Source organism: Pseudophryne corroboree, chromosome 2, assembly GCF_028390025.1.
Source record: "Pseudophryne corroboree isolate aPseCor3 chromosome 2, aPseCor3.hap2, whole genome shotgun sequence".
Classification (NCBI taxonomy): domain Eukaryota; kingdom Metazoa; phylum Chordata; class Amphibia; order Anura; family Myobatrachidae; genus Pseudophryne; species Pseudophryne corroboree.
Window position 1 is genome coordinate 750825314 of NC_086445.1, and position 23125 is coordinate 750848438.

The window sequence follows — 23125 nt, forward strand, 5'->3', positions numbered from 1 at the left end:
GTCCGCAATCCACTGACGCAACCACAAGACCTTGCGCACCGACACTGCCATGGCAGAAGTCCTAGCATTAATGTTCCCCATCTCCTTGAGCGAATCAGAGAACACGTGTAGTGTCCTGAATTTGTTTTAGAAGGGTCACCATAGTGACCAGGCGCATATCCCCAGAGAGGACCCCCCTGAATTTGAGTGGCCCAGGAATGAATGGCATGGGTCATCCAGCATTCCGAAATGACCGGCCTTTGCAATACACCTGCTGCCATGTAAATAGATTTGAGTGTAGTCTCTAGTTTCCTATCCCCAGGGTCCTTTATGGTAAAGGAGCCTGGGGCAGGCAGCACTGGCTTTTTGGACAGTTGAGAGACTGATACATCAACACCTGGGGGTTCCTCCCAAATTTCCTACCTCCAGGAGGAAATAGGAAAGTGCGCAAAAACTTTTTGTACACTTGGAATTTTTAGTCTGGATTTTTCCAGGCCAGCTTGAACAGGTCATCTAACTCTGCAAAATCAGGAAAAGTGACATTAGGCTTGTTTTATGTAAAGAAAAAATAAGATTTTACTTACCGGTAAATCTATTTCTCGTAGTCCGTAGTGGATGCTGGGGACTCCGTAAGGACCATGGGGATAGACGGGCTCCGCAGGAGACATGGGCACTTTAAGAAAGAATGTAGGCTCTGGTGTGCACTGGCTCCTCCCTCTATGCCCCTCCTCCAGACCTCAGTTAGAGAAACTGTGCCCAGAAGAGCTGACAGTACAAGGAAAGGATTTTGGTAATCCAGGGCAAGATTCATACCAGCCACACCAATCACACCGTATAACATGTGATAACAACCAGTTAACAGTATGACAAATAACAGAGCATCAGGTCCAACCCTGATGCAACCATAACTTAACCCTTATTGAAGCAATAACTATATACAAGTATTGCAGAAGAAGTCCGCACTTGGGACGGGCGCCCAGCATCCACTACGGACTACGAGAAAGATTTACCGGTAAGTAAAATCTTATTTTCTCTAACATCTTAGTGGATGCGGGGGACTCCGTAAGGACCATGGGGATTATACCAAAGCTCCCAAACGGGCGGGAGAGTGCGGATGACTCTGCAGTACCGATTGAGAAAACACAAGGTCCTCCTCAGCCAGGGTATCTAACTTGTAGAACTTTGCATAAGTGTTTGAACCTGACCAAGTCGCCGCTCGGCAAAGCTGTAATGCTGAGACCCCTCGGGCAGCCGCCCAAGAAGAGCCCACCTTCCTAGTGGAATGGGCCTTAACTGATTTTGGCAGCGGCAATCCAGCCGCAGAATGAGCCTGCTGAATCGTGTTACAGATCCAGCGAGCAATAGTTTGCTTTGAAGCAGGAGCACCAAGCTTGTTGGAAGCATACAGGATAAACAAAGACTCTGTTTTCCTGACCCTAGCCGTTCTGGCTACATAAACCTTCAAAGCCCTGACCACATCAAGTAACTCGGAATCCTCCAAGTCAGTAGTAGCCACAGGCACCACAATAGGTTGGTTTATATGAAAGGATGAAACCACTTTCGGTAGGAATTGTGGACGGGTCCGCAATTCTGCTCTATCCGCATGGAAAACCAGATAAGGGCTTTTATGTGACAAAGCCGCCAACTCTGACACACGCCTAGCCGAAGCCAAGGCTAATAGCATGACCACCTTCCACGTGAGAAATTTCAACTCCACCGTTTTGAGTGGTTCAAACCAGTGGGATTTCAGGAAACACAACACCACGTTAAGATCCCAAGGTGCCACTGGAGGCACAAAAGGGGGCTGAATATGCAGCACTCCCTTTACAAACGTCTGAACTTCCGGTAGAGAAGCCAACTCTTTTTGAAAGAAAATGGATAGGGCCGAAATCTGGACCTTAATGGAACCCAATTTTAGGCCCAAATTCACTCCGGACTGCAGGAAGTGAAGGAAATGGCCCAGCTGGAATTCCTCCGTAGCATTCCTGGCCTCACACCAAGCAACATATTTTCGCCATATACGGTGATAATGTTGAGATGTCACGTCCTTCCTAGCCTTTATCAGCGTAGGAATGACCTCATCCGGAATGCCTTTCTCTGCTAGGATCCGGCGTTCAACCGCCATGCCGTCAAACGCAGCCGCAGTAAGTCTTGGAACAGATGTTGCAACAGGGGCCCTAAGTCCTGTCTTAGAGGAAGAGGCCACGGGTCCTCTGTGAGCATTTCTTGCAGATCTGGATACCAAGTCCTTCGTGGCCAATCTGGAACAATGAGTATTGTTCTCACTCCTCTTTTTCTTATTATCCTCAGCACCTTGGGCATGAGAGGTAGAGGAGGAAATACATAGACCGACTGGAACACCCACGGTGTCACCAGGGCGTCTACAGCTATCGCCTGAGGCTCGCTTGACCTGGCGCAATACCGCTGTAGCTTTTTGTTGAGGCGGGATGCCATCATGTCCACCTGTGGCAGTTCCCACCGACTTGTAATCTGTGCGAAAACTTCCTGATGAAGTCCCCACTCTCCCGGGTGGAGGTCATGTTTGCTGAGGAAGCCTGCTTCCCAGTTATCCACTCCCGGGATGAACACTGCTGACAGTGCGCTTACGTGATTCTCCGCCCAGCGAAGAATCTTGGTGGCTTCCGCCATCGCCATTCTGCTCCTTGTGCCGCCTTGGCGGTTTACATGAGCCACTGCGGTGATGTTGTCTGACTGAACCAGAACCGGTTGGTCGCGAAGCAGCGTCTCCACTTGACGTAGGCCGTTGTATATGGCCCCTAGATCCAGGATGTTGATGTGAAGGCAAGTCTCTTGACTTGACCACAGACCTTGGAAATTTCTTCGCTGTGTGACTGCACCCCAACCTCAGAGGCTTGCGTCCGTGGTCACCAGGACCCAGTCCTGAATGCCGAATCTGCGGCCCTCGAGAAGGTGAGCGCTCTGCAGCCACCACAGGAGTGACACCCTGGCCCTGGGGGATAGGGTGATTAACCGATGCATCTGAAGATGTGATCCGGACCAATTGTTCAGCAAGTCCCATTGAAAAGTCCTTGCATGGAACCTGCCGAAGGGAATGGCCTCATATGATGCCACCATCTTTCCCAGGACACGAGTGCAGTGATGCACTGACACCTGTTTTGGTTTTAATAGGTTCCTGACCAGTGTCATGAGTTCCTGAGCTTTCTCCATCGGGAGATAAACCCTTTTCTGGTCTGTGTCTAGAATCATGCCCAGGAACCAACTGCGACTTTGGAATATTTAGAATCCAGCCGTGTTGCCGTAACACTTCCAGAGAAAGTGCTACGCTGATCAGCAACTGCTCTCTCGTTCTCGCTTTTATGAGGAGATCGTCCAAGTATGGGATAATTGTGACTCCTTGCTTTCCCAGGAGTACCATCATTTCCGCCATTACCTTGGTAAATATTCTCGGTGCCGTGGAGAGAGCAAACGGCAACGTCTGAAATTGGTAATGACAATCCTGTACCACAAATCTGAGGTACGCCTGATGAGGTGGATAAATGGGGACATGAAGGTATGCATCCTTTATGTCCAGAGACACCATAAAATCCCCCCCTTCCAGGCTTGCGATGACCGTTCTCAGCGATTCCATCTTGAACTTGAACCTTTTCAGATATATGTTCAGGGATTTTAAATTCAATATGGGTCTGACCGAACCGTCCGGTTTCGGGACTACAAACATGGTCGAATAACAACCCCTTCCTTGTTGAAGGAGGGGAACCTTGACCACCACCTGTTGAAGATACAATTTGTGAATTGCAGTTAACACTATTTCCCTCTCGTAGGGGGAAGCTGGCAGGGCCGATTTTAGGTATCGGTGAGGGGCCATCTCCTCGAATTCCAGCTTGTATCCCTGAGACACAATCTCTATTGCCCAGGGATCCAACTGGGAGTGAACCCACTTGTGGCTTAAATTTCGAAGACGCGCCCCCACCGGGCCTGGCTCCGCCTGTGGAGCCCCAGCGTCATGCGGTGGATTTAGTGGAAGCCGGGGAGGACTTCTGTTCCTGGGAACTAGCTGTATTGTGCAGCTTCTTTCCTCTACCCCTGCCAAGAAAGGACGCACCTCGGACTTTCTTGCCTTTTTGTGATCGAAAGGACTGCATTTGATAATACGGTGCTCTCTTAGGCTGTGAGGAAACATATGGCAAAAAATTTTACTTTCCAGCAGTAGCTGTGGAGACCAGGTCCGAGAGACCCTCCCCAAACAATTCCTCACCCTTGTAAGGTAAAACCTCCATATGCCTTTTTGAGTCGGCATCACCTGTCCATTGCCGAGTCCACAGGACCCTTCTGGTAGAAATTGACATAGCATTTATTCTAGAACCCAGTAGACTAATGTCTCTTTGAGCATCTCTCATATATAGGACAGCGTCTTTAATATGCCCCAGGGTCAATAATATAGTATCCTTGTCTAAGGCATCAAGTTCCTCAGACAGGGTGTCCGTCCATGCTGCTACAGCACTACACAACCAGGCCGACGCGATCGCCGGCCTCAGTAAGGTACCTGAATGTGTATAAATGGACTTCAGAGTACCCTCCTGTTTTTTATCCGCAGCATCTTTGAGGGTAGCCGTATCCTGTGACGGCAGGGCTACCTTCTTGGATAAGCGTGTTAAAGCTTTGTTGGTGGGAAAGGATACGCCATAAGAATCCTTTTGGAAATCTGCAGTTTTTTATCTGGAGATTCCCAAGCATTTTCACATAACTCATTTAGCTCGTGTGAGGGGGGAAAGGTTACCTGTTGCTTCTTTTCCCCATACATATGTACCCTCCCGTCAGGGACTGGGGTTTCCTCTGTGATGTGCAACACATCCTTAATTGCTATAATCATATAACGGATGGATTTAGCCAATTTTGGCTGTAGTTTTGCATCATCGTAATCGACACTGGAGTCAGAATCCATGTCGGTATCCGTGTCAACAATTTGGGATAGTAGGCGCTTCTGAGACCCTGACTGTCTCTGCGACATAGGATCAGGCATGGGTTGGGACCCTGACTGTCCTGAGGCTTCAGCTTTTTCTAACCTTTTATGTAAGGAATTAACATTATCATTTAAAACCTTCCACATATCCACCCAATCAGGTGTCGGCGCCGTCGGCGGAGACACCACATTCATTTGCTCCCGCTCTGCTTCCACATAGCCTTCCTCATCAGACATGTCGACACAAGCGTACCGACACCACGGACACAGGGAATGCTTTTTTTGAAGACAGTTCCCCCACAAGGCCCTTTGGAGAGGGGGAGAGAGAGAGAGAGAGAGAGGGGGAGAGAGAGAGAGAGAGAGAGAGAGAGAGAGGGAGAGGGAGAGGGTGAGGGAGAGAGAGAGTATGCCAGCACACACCCCAGCGCTATAACCCAGGAATAACACAGTAACTTAATGTTAACCCAGTAGCTGCTGTTTATATTGTTTTTGCGCCTAATTTATGTGCCCCCCCTCCCCTCTCTTTTTACCCTCTTCTACCGTGAATCTGCAGGGGAGAGCCTGGGGAGCTTCCTCTCAGCGGAGCTGTGGAGAAAAAATGGCGCTGGTGAGTGCTGAGGAAGAAGCCCCGCCCCCTCGACGGCGGGCTTCTGTCCTGCTTAAATATGCATTTTCTTGGCGGGGGCTCATACATATATACAGTGCCCAACTGTATATATGTTTACTTTTGCCAAAAGAGGTTCCAAATGCTGCCCAGGACGCCGCCCCCCCCCCCTGCGCCCTGCACCCTTACAGTGACCGGAGTATGTGATGTGTGTGGGAGCAATGGCGCACAGCTGCAGTGCTGTGCGTTACCTCAGTGAAGAACGGAGTCTTCTGCCGCCGATTTGAAGTCTTCTTGCTTCTCATACTCACCCGGCTTCTGTCTTCCGGCTCTGCGAGGGGGACGGCAGCGCGGCTCTGGGATCGGACGGCGAGGGTGAGATCCTGCGTATGATCCCTCTGGAGCTAATGGTGTCCAGTAGCCTAAGAAGCAGGACCTAGCTTCAGAGAGTAGGGCTGCTTCTCTCCCCTCTGTCCCACGATGCAGGGAGTCTGTTGCCAGCAGAGCTCCCTGAAAATAAAAAACCTAACAAAATACTTTCTCTCAGCGAACTCAGGAGAGCTCACTGAAAAGCACCCAGCTCGTCTGGGCACAGTATCAAACTGAGGTCTGGAGGAGGGGCATAGAGGGAGGAGCCAGTGCACACCAGAACCTAAATTCTTTCTTATAGAGCCCATGTCCCCTGCGGAGCCCGTCTATCCCCATGGCCCTTACGGAGTCCCCAGCATCCACTAGGACGTTAGAGAAATTACTGCTGTGATGCAGCTTCCTCTAGAGGGAGCTTTAACACGTCCCTTATAGCCAGAATTAGCAGTTCAATACCCTGAGCAGAATCGGGAGCCCCACTAACGGGGTCCAAGTCCTCCCCATCCTCCTGTATATCCTCATCTGTGTCAGATAGTAGTGCAGGTAAACCACGCTTTTGTGGTCCTGCATGAGAGAGGGGGGTTGTGCAACATCTGCCCTAGCAGCTAAATCTGCAACAGCTTGTTGTAGCAGCTGAGATTTCTGAACATAAGCAGGGATGACATATCAGACATTATAGTTTTAAGAGACCCTAACCAGTGGGGCTCTTGGAGCCTCTTCCCCGGCCCATCACGGATTTGTGAAGATTGGCTACATTGTTCACATGAAACAGAATCAGATTATAATGGAGAGAATCTGTTGTGGCATACACTGCACACTAATAAATTCTGTCCTGTAGAGGACCCAGATAGTGTACAATAGTGGCTCTCCCCCTTTACCTCACCCTGTACCAGATATCCTGCGTGGCTGAGGAGTCTGGAAGGGCGGTGTGTGCCGTGTATGACTGCAGTAAGCAGAGGAAGGCGCCAAAATGCTTCTGGTCCCGCTGAGGTAGCTCCGCCACCTACAATGGCACTGGAGCTACAGAGAATTATTACTTTATTATACTGGCAAAGTCTCTTTACAGCAGGCCTGGACAACCGGTGGCTCTCCAGATGTTGTGAAACTACACATCCCAGCATGCCCTGCCACAGTTTTAGCATTTCCTAATAGCAAAACTGTGGCAAAGCATGATGGGACTTATAGTTTTACAACAGCTGGAGAGCCACAGGTTGGCCAGGTCTGCCTTACAGCTTAAAAACATCACAACAAATGCTAGTCTAAGCGGTTGTGTGCCAGTCTACACGGGGGATCTTAGTAGGACCACCCAGGAGGGTCCCGTACGCCGCGCCCGCGTTCAGCCGCACAGTGTACCGGGGATACTCATCACCGATGTCACCTTCAGGCAACGTTAGGGGTGTGCGGCGTGCTGCGGCTGTGACAGTCAAAGCGCAGTGCCCCACTGAACAACCCCCTCCCTCAGGACGGTGGGTGGTCCTGCAGCAGGTAAGCGGCTCTGCACCTCATAAGGCCGGTGACCCCCCCTCCTCCTCCTAACTTCCGCGGTGCAGGTATGCTGTTGCCCAAACAGCATACAGAAAATAAACATTAAAAAGAAATTGACCAGAACTCTCTGGAGTTCAGAGATGTGCACCCTGTCCTGAAGGCACTTTTTTCTAACTGCCTGTGGGAGGGGGTACACTGATGTGCAATCTCCTAAATCAATCAAGATTTGTTCAGGTTTATGAGGTGGCTGCAACTGCACATCAATCATAAGATAAGACGTGAGACAAACTTCCAGGCAGTGCCAATTGTATCACCAACATACAGTACATCTTATTTGGAAGTATACAGTAACCTTTCAGATCTGCTATTTCAAACATAAGGCCCATGTAGCTTGGCTCGAGATACCACCACCCATCTAGCAACTAGTAAATTCTAGATTGCAGTGTTTCAAAATTTAGGTTCAGCTAATCAAACCATCCTGTCTGGCATTCCACGTTCTTCATTCCCCATTCTGGTGTTTGGAACAACACATGAACCTCTTTAACACGTCTGCATGGTTTTATACACTGATTTTATTCCAAATAATGGCAGATCAGATATTTGCATTATAGACCAAGTGTACCTACAGGGGCCACTGTGTATACTGTCCTCAAAGGATTTTCACTGCATTATTTCCAATAGCCTTCATCTAAAGTGATCACTTCACTATTATGGCATTAGTGTGACAAATACACGTTAAATGAATACAGGCCTCTTAGGTTGTCATGGTTCAGGCACAGTTTTAAGGATCGCTACTACTGTTCAAACACTGACTTGTTAAACTTAATAGGCAAATTAAGGCCACATTTTGACGACCATTTACAGAAAATATACTTATATTTTTTTACAAGTGACTTAAGGACTACTGCACACATACCATTTGGTCCACAGGATTTAAGCCTTGTACAGTCTTCCCTTTCTTACTGTGTTGAGAATTATCACAGTCATATTCAACTTCTGGTTTGTTCAGATCTCTACAGAACGTACAGATCCATTCACCACTGACGAGGGGGGAAACAAAAAAAGGTTGATGTTAATAGCCTTGTTCTTTGGCTTGTGAAGCAGCATTCCGCTAAGTACAAAAAAAAAAACCTCAGAAGATACCAATGAAATATCTTTATAACATTTTGTTTACATTATTTCTCATTTTTAAAACTTCTAGAAAATAAGAATTTACTTACCGATAATTCTATTTCTCGTAGTCCGTAGTGGATGCTGGGGACTCCGTAAGGACCATGGGGAATAGCGGCTCCGCAGGAGACAGGGCACAAAAGTAAAAGCTTTAGGATCAGGTGGTGTGCACTGGCTCCTCCCCCTATGACCCTCCTCCAAGCCTCAGTTAGGATACTGTGCCCGGACGAGCGTACACAATAAGGAAGGATTTATGAATCCCGGGTAAGACTCATACCAGCCACACCAATCACACTGTACAACCTGTGATCTGAACCCAGTTAACAGCATGATAACAGCGGAGCCTCTGAAAAGATGGCTCACAACAATAATAACCCGATTTTTGTAACAATACTATGTACAAGTATTGCAGACAATCCGCACTTGGGATGGGCGCCCAGCATCCACTACGGACTACGAGAAATAGAATTATCGGTAAGTAAATTCTTATTTTCTCTGACGTCCTAAGTGGATGCTGGGGACTCCGTAAGGACCATGGGGATTATACCAAAGCTCCCAAACGGGCGGGACAGTGCGGATGACTCTGCAACACCGAATGAGAGAACTCCAGGTCCTCCTCAGCCAGGGTATCAAATTTGTAGAATTTTGCAAACGTGTTTGCCCCTGACCAAGTAGCAGCTCGGCAAAGTTGTAAAGCCGAGACCCCTTGGGCAGCCGCCCAAGATGAGCCCACCTTCCTTGTGGAATGGGCATTTACAGATTTTGGCTGTGGCAGGCCTACCACAGAATGTGCAAGCTGAATTGTACTACAAATCCAACGAGCAATCGTCTGCTTAGAAGCAGGAGCACCCAGTTTGTTGGGTGCATACAGGATAAACAGCGAGTCAGTTTTCCTGACTCTAGCCGTCCTGGAAACATATATTTTCAGGGCCCTGACAACATCTAGCAACTTGGAGTCCTCCAAGTCCCTATTAGCCCCAGGTACTCCCATAGGCTGGTTCAGGTGAAACGCTGACACCACCTTAGGGAGAAACTGGGGACGAGTCCGCAGTTCTGCCCTGTCCGAATGGAAAAACAGATATGGGCTTTTGTGAGACAAAGCCGCCAATTCTGACACTCGCCCGGCCGAGGCCAGGGCCAACAGCATGGTCACTTTCCATGTGAGATATTTCAAAACCACAGATTTGAGCGGTTCAAACCAATGTGATTTGAGGAATCCCAGAACTACGTTGAGATCCCACGGTGCCACTGGAGGCACAAAAGGGGGTTGTATATGCAGTACTCCCTTGACAAACGTCTGGACTTCAGGAACTGAAGCCAATTCTTTCTGGAAGAAAATCGACAGGGCCGAAATTTGAACCTTAATGGACCCCAATTTGAGGCCCATAGACACTCCTGTTTGCAGGAAATGCAGGAATCGACCGAGTTGAAATTTCTTCGTGGGGGCCTTCCAGGCCTCACACCACGCAACATATTTTCGCCAAATGTGGTGATAATGTTGTGCGGTCACCTCCTTCCTGGCTTTGACCAGGATAGGGATGACCTCTTCCGGAATGCCTTTTTCCCTTAGGATCCGGCGTACAACCGCCATGTCGTCAAACGCAGACGCGGTAAGTCTTGGAACAGACATGGTACTTGCTGAAGCAGTCCCTTCTTAGCGGCAGAGGCCATGGGTCCTCTGTGAGCATCTCTTGAAGTTCCGGGTACCAAGTCCTTCTTGGCCAATCCGGAGCCACGAGTATAGTTCTTACTCCTCTACGTCTTATAATTCTCAGTACCTTGGGTATGAAAAGCAGAGGAGGGAACACATACACCGACTGGTACACCCACGGTGTTACCAGAACGTCCACAGCTATTGCCTGAGGGTCTCTTGACCTGGCGCAATACCTGTCCAGTTTTTTGTTCAGGCGGGACGCCATCATGTCCACCTTTGGTCTTTCCCAACGGTTCACAATCCTGTGGAAGACTTCCAGATGAAGTCCCCACTCTACCGGGTGGAGGTCGTGCCTGCTGAGGAAGTCTGCTTCCCAGTTGTCCACTCCCGGAATGAACACTGCTGACAGTGCTATCACATGATTTTCCGCCCAGCGAAGAATCCTTGCAGTTTCTGCCATTGCCCTCCTGCTTCTTGTGCCGCCCTGTCCGTTTACGTGGGCGACTGCCGTGATGTTGTCCGACTGGATCAGCACCGATTGACTTTGAAGCAGAGGTCTTCCTAGGCTCAGAGCATTGTAAATCGCCCTTAGCTCCAGTATATTTATGTGGAGAGAAGTCTCCAGACTTGACCACACTCCTTGGAAATTTTTTCCTTGTGTGACTGCTCCCCAGCCTCTCAGGCTGGCATCCGTGGTCACCAGGACCCAGTCCTGAATGCCGAATCTGCGGCCCTCTAGAAGATGAGCACTCTGCAACCTCCACAGAAGAGACACCCTTGTCCTTGGGGACAGGGTTATCCGCTGATGCATCTGAAGATGCGATCCGGACCATTTTTCCAGCAGATCCCACTGAAAAGTTCTTGCGTGAAATCTGCCGAATGGAATCGCTTCGTAAGAAGCCACCATTTTTCCCAGGACCCTTGTGCAATGATGCACTGACACTTTTCCTAGTTTTAGGAGGTTCCTGACTAGCTCGGATAACTCCCTGGCTTTCTCCTCCGGGAGAAACACCTTTTTCTGGACTGTGTCCAGAATCATCCCTAGGAACAGCAGACGTGTCGTCGGGATCAGCTGCAATTTTGGAATATTTAGAATCCACCCGTGCTGTTGTAGCAGTACCCGAGATAGTGCTACTCCGACCTCCAACTGTTCCCTGGACTTTGCCCTTATCAGGAGATCGTCCAAGTAAGGGATAATTAAGACGTCTTTTCTTCGAAGAAGAATCATCATTTCGGCCATTACCTTGGTAAAGACCCGGGGTGCCGTGGACAATCCAAACGGCAGCGTCTGAAACTGATAGTGACAGTTCAGTACCACGAACCTGAGGTACCCTATGAGAAGGGCAAATTGGGACATGGAGGTAAGTATCCTTGATGTCCAGGGACACCATATAGTCCCCTCTTCCAGGTTCGCTATCACTGCTCTGAGTGACTCCATCTTGATTTGAACCTTTGTATGTAAGTGTTCAAAGATTTCAGATTTAGAATAGGTCTCACCGAGCCGTCTGGCTTCGGTACCACAAATAGTGTGGAATAATACCCCTTTCCTTGTTGTAGGTGGGGTACTTTCATTATCACCTGCTGGGAATATAGCTTGTGAATTGCTTCCAATACTGCCTCCCTGTCGGAGGGAGACGTTGGTAAAGCAGACTTCAGGAACCTGCGAGGAGGAGACGTCTCGAATTCCAATCTGTACCCCTGAGATACTACCTGTAGGATCCAGGGGTCCACTTGCGAGTGAGCCCACTGCGCGCTGAAACTCTTGAGACGACCCCCCACCGCACCTGAGTCCGCTTGTAAGGCCCCAGCGTCATGCTGAGGACTTGGCAGAAGCGGTGGAGGGCTTCTGTTCCTGGGAAGGGCTGCCTGCTGCAGTCTTTTTCCCTTTCCTCTACCCCTGGGCAGATATGACTGGCCTTTTGCCCGCTTGCCCTTATGGGGACGAAAGGACTGAGGCTGAAAAGAAGGTGTCTTTTTCTGCTGAGAGGTGACTTGGGGTAAAAAAGGTGGATTTTCCAGCTGTTGCCGTGGCCACCAGGTCCGATAGACCGACCTCAAATAACTCCTCCCCTTTATACGGCAATACTTCCATGTGCCGTTTGGAATCCGCATCACCTGACCACTGTCGTGTCCATAAACATCTTCTGGCAGAAATGGACATCGCACTTACTCTTGATGCCAGAGTGCAAATATCCCTCTGTGCATCTCGCATATATAGAAATGCATCCTTTAAATGCTCTATAGTCAATAAAATACTGTCCCTGTCAAGGGTATCAATATTTTCAGTCAGGGAATCCGACCAAGCCACCCCAGCGCTGCACATCCAGGCTGAGGCGATCGCTGGTCGCAGTATAACACCAGTATGTGTGTATATACTTTTTAGGATATTTTCCAGCCTCCTATCAGCTGGCTCCTTGAGGGCGGCCGTATCTGGAGACGGTAACGCCACTTGTTTTGATAAGCGTGTGAATGCCTTATCCACCCTAGGGGGTGTTTCCCAACGCGCCCTAACTTCTGGCGGGAAAGGGTATAACGCCAATAATTTCTTAGATATTAGCAATTTTTAATTCATCTGATTCAGGAAAAACTACAGGTAGTTTTTCCACACCCCACATAATACCCTTTTTTGTGGTACTTGTAGTATCAGAAATATGTAACACCTCCTTCATTGTGTAACGTGTGGCCCTACTGGAAAATACGTCTGTTTCTTCACCGTCGACACTGGAGTCAGTGTCCGTGTCTGTGTCGACCGACTGAGGTAATGGGCGTTTTAAAGCCCCTGACGGTGTTTGAGACGCCTGGACAGGTACTAATTGGTTTGCCGGCCGTCTCATGTCGTCAACCGACCTTGCAGCGTGTTGACATTATCACGTAATTCCATAAATAAGCCATCCATTCCGGTGTCGACTCCCTAGGGGGTGACATCACCATTACAGGCAATTGCTCCGCCTCCACACCAACATCGTCCTCATACATGTCGACACACACGTACCGACACACAGCACACACACAGGGAATGCTCTGATAGAGGACAGGACCCCACTAGCCCTTTGGGGAGACAGAGGGAGAGTTTGCCAGCACACACCAAAACGCTATAATTATACAGGGACAACCTTATAATAAGTGTTTTCCCTTATAGCATCTTAATATATTATAATATCGCCACACAAAATGCCCCCCCTCTCTGTTTTAACCCTGTTTCTGTAGTGCAGTGCAGGGGAGAGCCTGGGAGCCTTCCTAGCAGCGGAGCTGTGTAGGAAAATGGCGCTGTGTGCTGAGGAGAATAGGCCCCGCCCCCTTTTCGGCGGGCTTCTTCTCCCAGTTTTTCTGACAACCTGGCAGGGGTTAAATACATCCATATAGCCCCAGAGGCTATATGTGATGTATTTTTAGCCAGCATAGGTACTTTCATTGCTGCCCAGGGCGCCCCCCCCAGCGCCCTGCACCCTCAGTGACCGTTGGTGTGAAGTGTGCTGAGAGCAATGGCGCACAGCTGCCGTGCTGTGCGCTACCTTAAGAAGACTGGGAAGTCTTCAGCCGCCGATTTCTGGACCTCTTCTCTCTTCAGCATCTGCAAGGGGGTCGGCGGCGCGGCTCCGGTGACCCATCCAGGCTGTACCTGTGATCGTCCCTCTGGAGCTAGTGTCCAGTAGCCTAAGAAGCCAATCCATCCTGCACGCAGGTGAGTTCACTTCTTCTCCCCTAAGTCCCTCGTTGCAGTGAGCCTGTTGCCAGCAGGACTCACTGAAAATAAAAAACCTAACAAAACTTTTACTCTAAGCAGCTCTTTAGGAGAGCCACCTAGATTGCACCCTTCTCGGCCGGGCACAAAAACCTAACTGAGGCTTGGAGGAGGGTCATAGGGGGAGGAGCCAGTGCACACCACCTGATCCTAAAGCTTTTACTTTTGTGCCCTGTCTCCTGCGGAGCCGCTATTCCCCATGGTCCTTACGGAGTCCCCAGCATCCACTTAGGACGTCAGAGAAATAAACGGTACTCAATTTACAGATCTACTAAATTTACATGTGGTCACTTATGAAACCTGCTCTACAAGTAATTGTAAAGAAAAGCTGGTGTTGCATATAGCAACCAGAAATAAGTTTAATACATGAGGTTTTCATACAGACGTGGGATAGACGCCACAACCTTCCTACATCCATGTGACATCCTGCTGACTCTATTCCCCTCTTCATAATGGCACAGCATGCCCCAACCATCACATATGTTACATGCATCTCCTCCCGCAATGTAAGCACTTATCTCCTGCTGCTGTGAACATTCCAATGATCCAATACAACAGTGCAAAGCAATGAGCAGTAGAAGCAGCTATATATACTACAGGTACTCATGTGCCAATCACATAAAAAATTGTCATTCTAATCCTCTCTTTGTTTTTGAAACAATCTTTTTATTAACAATTATAAACATGAGCTTACAATGAACAGGTAAAGCAATAAAGCTTCCCAGTAACATCAGATGCATATTAATATCAGCTAAGAAATTCAGAGAACTCCTCTAGACTTGCTTTGATGGAAGGCGGAAAGGAGCTAAAGATGAGGAGAAAGGTGAGAGAAAACCCCTGACAGACAGGGGAGGATGTGTGCGCGTGTTGGGGGGTTTGTCATGAAGAGTGGCTGCGATGCGTTCCATGCAGTAAACAGACCAGACTGCAGTTATGGTAGCTGAGAGAGAGGGTGGAGCAGGGTATTTCCAGTGGAGAGCAATTTGACATTTAATGGAATTTAGAATGCGTTTGATAAGTTTCGTAGAACATTTAGGAACCTGTGTGAAAGAAATTCTAATACATTCTAAAAAAGGAAAGGCGTTCTGAAAATTTCAAGATACTGTCCCTAACAATCGTCCTAGAACTACAGAGGTGACTTAAAAAAAAGTACCAAAATACAGCTCAAGCAACAAAACCTCACTGTATATTATTCTAGTGATTTTCTATTTTATTTTCATATAGGCAAATATAAGCAATGCATTGTTATACCTTGGGAAGCTAAGTAGTGTGGGTACATGACATGTGAGGTGAAACACTTTCGGGCACTTTTCACAGCACAGGAGGTCTCCCCCATTTTGGCACACAGCACACCAATCCTCATTTGGATCATCCTCCTTGTTTGTCCCATCACCTCCACCTCTTGGCGACCGATGCATAGAGCTACGGACAGGGGATTTTCCGTTTACAAGGGTACCATGTGATGACTGTCCACAACTTCTGTTTGTGCTGTTTGGCTCACTCTTTACATGGTTCTCCAGACTAGCCAAAGCTTCCAGATCACTTTCCAGGTGCAAGGTGGTGGTTAGTGGAGGAGTCAGGCTGCTCTCCGGACTGCTTAGCTATAGAAAGTACCAGAAATTAGTCACTATCAGATACATAATATATAATATATTTTATATAAAAACCTAAAGCTGAGTTTTATTAATGCGTTTACACTCACATACTGTATAGGCACCATATAATACATAAAAGTATACATTTTTAACTAGTAAAGCTGGAGAGATTTTTTTTAAGTGCTGTCGTAGTAGTATTTTATGATATTGTTGTGTAATAGCTTACACGTAGCAAAACCCCCCCAAAATATTGTTTTTTTTCTTTACCATGCATGCGCTTCGTCGTCCATCCTCCGCTTTCTCTTGCTTAACAGGTCCGGAGAAACTACACACCTCTTCTTCTGTCCCAGGCTCTTGCTTAACTTTTACAGGATCAGATTTGAAAGCATTTCTATCCATGGTTCTACCACTTGAGCCACAACTACAAATGTGAAGAAAATACATTATACAAAATGCAATCTTAGATGCCCACTAATATAAACTACTGTATACTGCAAAGCTTTAGATCTATAAGTATTCTATTAAAGTGGATACATTAAAAAGTATACCCTGTAAAGGACAAAATTAACTAGTTGTAAGTGGTCAAGTTAACTGCTGAAACCATAGACTCTTTTAGGAAATAAGGTATTCAGAGAAATTCAAGAAAGCAAATGGGCACAATACATGTAAACACTAATATTTAAAGACAGGCAACCCCTCTTCTGCTATAGAAAAAAAAACCCTCAGCCAAAACTATTCTGTGTTGAGATATGGAATTAGCTAAATAATTACCATAACAGGAAAGAAAACACACCAGGATTTATGTAATTACCTTACAAAACAGAAATGGTTTAAGTGCCAATAATGGACGGAAAAAGAAAGGGGGGCGGGTTGGGGGGCTTGGGAATTTTTGATACCTACCGGTAATTCCTTTTCTCATAGTCCGTAGTGGATACTGGGAATGATAAGATTACCATGGGGTACAGATCGGGTCCACTGGAGCCTGGCACTTTATGAAATCAATAGCGTGTGCTGGCTCCTGCCCTCTATGCCCCTCCTAGCAGACTCAGTCTAGGAAAACTGTGCCCGAGGGGACGGACATACTTTGAGAGAGGGATATAACACAAAAAGCGGTGAAGTGACAAACCAACACACACAAGATAGCAGAGCTTACCAAAACAGAGGAAAGCAACGCTAACTATAAAAGGATAGCAACGCTAACCAAACATGGAAAAGGGAAAGCAACAGCAAACCCAACCAAGAAAACTTACAAACCAGGTAAGCAGGAAACGAAGCACTGAGGCGGGCACCCAGTATCCACTACGAACTATGAGAAAAGGAATTACTGGTAGGTATTAAATTCTCTAACGTCCTAGTGGATACTGGAAATTGAAGATTACCATGGCGACGTCCCAAAACGGAACGGGTGGGAGAGTGCCGAGACCCCTGCAAAACCGCCTGACCAAACTGAAGGTCATCCTTGGCCAAGGTGTAGAACTTTACAAACGTGTTCGAACCAGACCAAGTAGCCGCATGGCACGACTGTAAGGCCGAGACAACCCGAGAAGCCGCCCAGGAAGAGCCCACCGACCTTGTGGAGTGAGCCTGAATAGAACTCGGCAGCAGTAGAGCTGCTGAAGTATAGGCTTGTTGAATAGTCAATTTGAGCAATCTAGCAATGGACTGCTTAGAGCATAGGTCTACAAACTCATTACTCCACACAGTGCATGTTTTGCAGGTAACCCAGCAGGTGCACAGGTGTATTAATTACCCACAGACACATTTTAAAAGGTCCGCAGGTGGAGTTAATTATTTCACTTGCGATTCTGTGAGGAGACCTGCAAAACATGCACTGTGTGGAGTAATGAAGTCCGAGTTTGCACTATGGCTTAGAGGCCGGGCGATCAATTTTAGGAGCATCATAAAGGACAAAAAGCGAGTCAGACTCCCTGTGACGAGCCATCCTTTTGATGTAGATCTTCAAAGCCCTAACCACGCCCAAGGACTTTGGAGCAATGGAAATGTCAGATAACACTGGAACCACAATCCGTTAATTCAAATGAAAGGCCGACACTACCTTCGGGCGAGTTCTGAGCTCCACCCTATCCTCATGAAATATCAAGTACGGGCTCTTATAGGATAAGGCCCCTCAATTATGACACCCGTTGAGCAGAAGACAAGGCTAGTAACATAATTGTCTTCCATGTTAGGTATTTCAAGTCTACCCTATGTAAGGGTTCAAACCAATCACATTGGAAAAAGGACAAACCACGTTGAGGTCCAAAGGGAGGTTCAGTGTGCATAACCCCCTTTACAAAGGTCTGTACTTCAGGAAATACAGACAGTTGTTTCGGGAAGATGTAGAGAGCCGAAATCTGAACTTTGATGGAGCCTAATCTTAGGCCCTTATCCACACCTGCTTGCAGGAATAGTAGAAATCAGCCCAGACAAAATTCCAGAGTGGAATATTTCCTACTTTCACACCAAGAAACATATTTCTTCCAAATACAGTGGCAATGTTTGGAAGTAACCACCTTACGGGCCTGGACCATAGTCGAAACAACCTTGGAAGGGAGACCCTTTAGTTAAAATCTCCCACTCAACTTCCAAGCCGTCAAATGTAGCCGCTGTAAGTCTGGATAGACAAACGGTCCTTGTTGAAGAAGGTCCATGTGTAGTGGCAAAGGCCAGGGTTCCTCCTGAACCAACAGGAGGCCAATCTGGGGCAATCAGAATTGCCTGAACTCTTTCCTTTTTGATCCTTTTTAAAATTCTGGGAATGAGAGGAAGAGGAGGAAACAGGTACACAAACTGGTAAGTACATTGTGTCGTCAGAGCGTCTACCGCTATTGCTTTCACATCCCTCGTTCTGGAGCAGTAACGACGGATCTTCTTGTTGAGATGGGATGCCATCAGGTCTATTTGAGGACTGCCCCACCGGTGAATCACATGTTGAAACACCTGAGGGTGTAGGCCCCATTACCCAGGATGGAGGTTGTGCCTGATGAGGAAGTTCGCTTACCAGTTGTTCACTCCTGGAATGTAGATGGCTGAGATGGCCCTTGCGTTGGCTTCCTCCCAGAGGAGTATTCTTGACACCTCTTGCATTGTGGCCCTGCTTCTTGTTCCTTACCGTCAATTGATGTACGCTACTGCCGTGGCGTTGTCCGGCTGCACCTGGATGGCCTGATTCCGAAAGAGGTATGAGGCTTGCAGGAGAGCATTGTAAGTCACTCTATGAGTTTCAGGATGTTGATTGGAAGTGCAGATTCCTGACACAACCATTTCCCCTGGAATTGCGCCCCTTGGGTCACAGCCCTTCAACCCCGGAGGCTGACATCAGTTGTTAACAGAGTCCAAGACTGGATATTGAAACTTTGACCCTCCACCAGATGGGAGACTTGAAGCCACCAGAGTAGGGATATCCTTGCTTTCGGCGACAAAGTTATAGTCCGATGCATGTGCAGATGAGAACCAGATCATTTGTCCAACAGATCCAGTTGGAAAGGTTACGCATGAAACCTGCCGTATTGTTTGCCTCGTAAGAGGCTACAATCTTGCCCAGCAAGCGAACGCAAAGATGAATTGAGATACTGCATGGTTTTAATACAAAGCGGGCCATAGACTGGATTGTCGAGGCCTTGTCCATTGGAAGGCAAACCTTCTGAGACACGGTATTCCAGGATCATTCCCAGGAACTGAATTCTCTGCAGTGGTTCCAGGTGAGATTTCTTGAAATTGAGGACCCATCCGTGATCCATAAGCAGACGGGTAGTCAAGTTGATGCTGCACAGCAGTTGTTCCCGGGACATAGCCTTTATCAGGAGATCGTCCAGGTACGGGATTATGTTCACACCCATCATGCGCAATTGCAGCAGCATCTCCGCCATGACCTTTGTGAATACCCTTGTGGCTGTGGAGAGACCAAAGGGTAAACTTGGAGTGTTAGTCCAGTATGCGAACCGTAGGAACGCCTGATGAGGCGGCCATATTGGGAAATGCAGGTATGCATCCTTGACATCCAGGGATACCAGGAACTCCCCCTCCTCCAGACTTGCTATCACTGCTCTCAGTGATTCCATCTTGAATTTGAACACTCAAAGATAAGGGTTAAGGGATTTGAGGTTCAGGATCGGCCGTACAGAGACGTCCGGGTCGGGACTACAAAGAGGCTTGAATAAAACCCCTTTGTGTGGCGCTAAGGAGGTACTGGGACAATAACTCCTGTTGAAACAAGTTCTGGAACTGCCTCTTGCAAGGTAACCCTTGCTAAAGGTGAAGCTGGTAAGCCCAACCTGAAGAATCTTAGAGGAGGGAGTTCCTGGAATTCCAGCCGGTATCCCTGGGATACGAGATCCCTCACACAAGGATCCCGGCAGGACTCTGCCCATATGTTGGTGAAGTGTTGTAGGCGAGCACCTACCTGAAAATCGCCTTGCTGCTGGGGCCACCCGTCATGCGGAGGGCTTTGCGGAAGAGGATCCTGAGGCCTGGTCCGAAGTTCCAGCAGCCGCTGGTCTATGGGACTACAGCTTGTTCCTCTAGCAGCATTGTAGGCACCTCTGGCTCTGCCTTTAAACCTGGCCACACGAAAGGACTGCAGAGAGGGCCCAGGATAGGGACGTCTAGCAGGTGGCGCAGCAGACTGCAGATATGTAGGTTTACCTGCAGTCGCCTGAGATATCCACTTGTTCAGTCCTTCCCCAAACAAGGAATCACCTGTAAATGGAAGGTTTTCTACCCCTTTCTTAGAATCAGCGTCTGCTGACCATTGACGCATCCACAGAGCTCTACGAGTAGATACCGCCATAGTGGAGGTATGGCCGTTAATGACACACAGTTCCTTAACAGTCTCACTCATGAAGTTTTCAGCATCTTGGATATGTTGAAGCAGTGTAACTATCTCCTCCTGAGTTAGTGTATGCAATCCCTTTAAAATTACATCAGACCATTTGACCTATGGATCTGGAAATCCAGTCGCCCCCTATGGTAGGGCGTTAGGCTACACCTACCGCAGAATGCGATCAGCAGGCTCTTTGAGAGAAATAGCCCCCGGTACAGGTAGAACAATATTACGCGACAGCCAGACGTATCCACTGTTGGGGTGATTTTCACAGATCTTCCTATTCTCTATAGGAAATGGGAAGATATTTAGTATCTGTTTAGGAGAGATAAACTTTTTATCAGGATTTAACCACGCTGCCTTTACCAGAGAATCTAATTCCTTAGAGCAGGCATTCCCAACCACGGTCCTCAAGGCACACCAACAGTGCAGGTTTTAGTGATATCCAGGCTGCAGCACAGATGGTTAAATCAAAATAACTGAGATACTAATTAAGTTACCTGTGCTGAAGCCTGGATATCACCAAAACATGCACTGTTAGTGTGCCTTGAGGACCGTGGTTGGGAATGCCTGCCTTAGAGGCTGGGAAAGTTGCAGAGGATTTAGGCTTTACATTAAAATGCAATTCCTCTGTAGGTTCTTCTTACTTGTCTGGAAGGATGTAGTAGGGTATGCCGGCAACCGGGCTACTGGCGGCCAGCATCCCGACCGCCGGCATCCCGACAAATGGGCGAGCGCAAATGAGTCCGTTGCGGGCTCGCTGTGCTCGCCACTCTTACGCACCACGCTATCTATTCTCCCTCAGGGGGGTCGTGGACCCCCAAGAGGGAGAAAAGGTGTCGGTATGCCAGTTGTCGGGATTCCAGCGCCGGTATACTGTGCGCCGGGATCCCGACAGCCGGCAAACTGAAGCAAAAATTAGGGGCTCAACTCCCGGGGACAAGGAATTATCCTTGTCCTCCCCTAGCTCATCCTCTTTCAAATTCTGGTAATTCAGAGTCAGACTGCAATATCTGTGGGAGAGTACATTTATGAGAGACCAACAGGGGAAAATGGTGTGCCTGTCCGTGGTCAGTAGTGGTCAACATGAATGTGTCTATTGACTGTTTCAGGGTTTGCCTCTCTTGTTTAGCCATGGCTAACTCTGAATTTATGTTTGCAATCATTTTTAAAGGAATCCGTCCACTCTGGTTCCTTTACATCACTCCCCTGAGAGGGTAGTGAACATTGGGTACACAATTAGAGACCCTTGTGAGGAAGGAGGTAACCTAGCCTTGCATGCAGTACACACAGACTTACTGTAGACATGCTTTTGCAGAAACAGTGACAATGGAAAACACAGTGCAGAAATATAAGACATCACACTTATACTAGACAACCCTGAATGGAGCGACACAGAGAGAAGGTTGGACCAGCACACGATACCGCAGTCAGAGCAGTGCCCTGCCAGGTATGTATATAATGTAATTTACCACACAGCGGTTTAACCGCCTTTACTGCGCTCCCCCCCTCACTATAACCCCTTGGTACCAGTTTTGTTGGTGTTACAGTGAGTTATGTGGAGGAGCAGCCCGCCAACCACCTTGTTACAGCAGCCGCAGGAAATGGCGCCTCAGAGCCGCTGGTCCAGCTCTCCGGGAAGCTCCCCACCCGTAATGGCACGCGGTCCCTCTCAGAATTTTATACTGGTGTCTCCTATCGAATATAATCAAAATGTGTGGCAACCTTTTTATGGTAAACCACCAATGTGGGTAATCAGTGGGCACCACTGCCCGTAGCTGGGTGAACACGGTCCCTTTAGGCCTCCATTTTGCGCTGGGGACCCGCTAACCGGGACCCCGGTGTATTCCTCACCACACCGCGTCTTCAGCATCTGTTAGGGGTGGTGGCATACTGCTGGTGTGGGCTCAAACCCGAGGGGTACTCAATGTCCTGTCAGCGGGGATACGAGCCATTAACTCTTTAGGAAGTTGGATTGGTCCCCCCCCCCCCTAAGTCCTACGACGCAGGCAGACTGTTTGCCAACCAGTGTGCCTGAAAATAATAAACTAAAACAACATTTCTGAAGAAAACTCTCTGGAGAACAGAATGTACCCTGCCCCTTGTGCACATTTATCTAAACAGAGTCTGCTAGGAGGGGCATAGAGGGGAGGAGCCAGAACACACTATTGATTTCTTAAAGTGCCAGGCTCGGGTGGACCCGATCTATATCCCACGGCAATCTTCAATTCCCAGTATCCACTAGGACGTTAGAGAAAATGTACCAATCTTTTTGATACAGGCTTTTGAGGATGAAAGCACCAATTAGAACATGGACAACAAACCGATTAGCTTATTTGGCTATGTAAGGTTGAAACCAGATAGGACGGGCTTATTAGAAGCAAACTGTTTACTCACCTTCCTCTACTGCCCGTGCTTGATGTACTGGGAGGCCTCACTGGTGTGTGCGAGTTGGATAAACCTAAAATTAGGAAGCAGGAGAATTATGAATATGCAACATTTGCCAATAAAAACCTGCTGAAAATGTTTGTTTTATTGCTGGATGTTTTTCTGAAGCATAGAACATACTACTATAAAAAAAAACAACAACATGCTTTATTCAACAAAATTATGGCCGGACTCAGCAAATCACTAATAGTCTTAGACCATGTAAAATGAATGGGACAAACCTATATATTATACTTAAGTGTGATATATACAAGCAATGCATCTGTGCAACAAAACAGTAACTGTACATAGATGTAATATAGCAAAAATGTTAACTCT

At 47.9% G+C, this 23125-nt stretch overlaps 1 protein-coding gene across 2 annotated transcripts in view; it reads right to left on the reverse strand.

The window, feature by feature from the left end:
- Positions 1–23125, reverse strand: part of TRIM33 (tripartite motif containing 33) — a 347475-nt gene that overhangs the window by 21540 nt on the left and 302810 nt on the right. For both annotated transcript variants that reach the window (XM_063955426.1, XM_063955427.1), the window contains 4 exons: positions 22757–22820; positions 15805–15958; positions 15194–15543; positions 8293–8416 (listed from right to left, as the gene is read on the reverse strand). In XM_063955426.1, coding sequence (XP_063811496.1) covers positions 8293–8416; positions 15194–15543; positions 15805–15958; positions 22757–22820 — 692 coding nt within the window. The remainder of the gene's footprint in view (positions 1–8292; positions 8417–15193; positions 15544–15804; positions 15959–22756; positions 22821–23125) is intronic.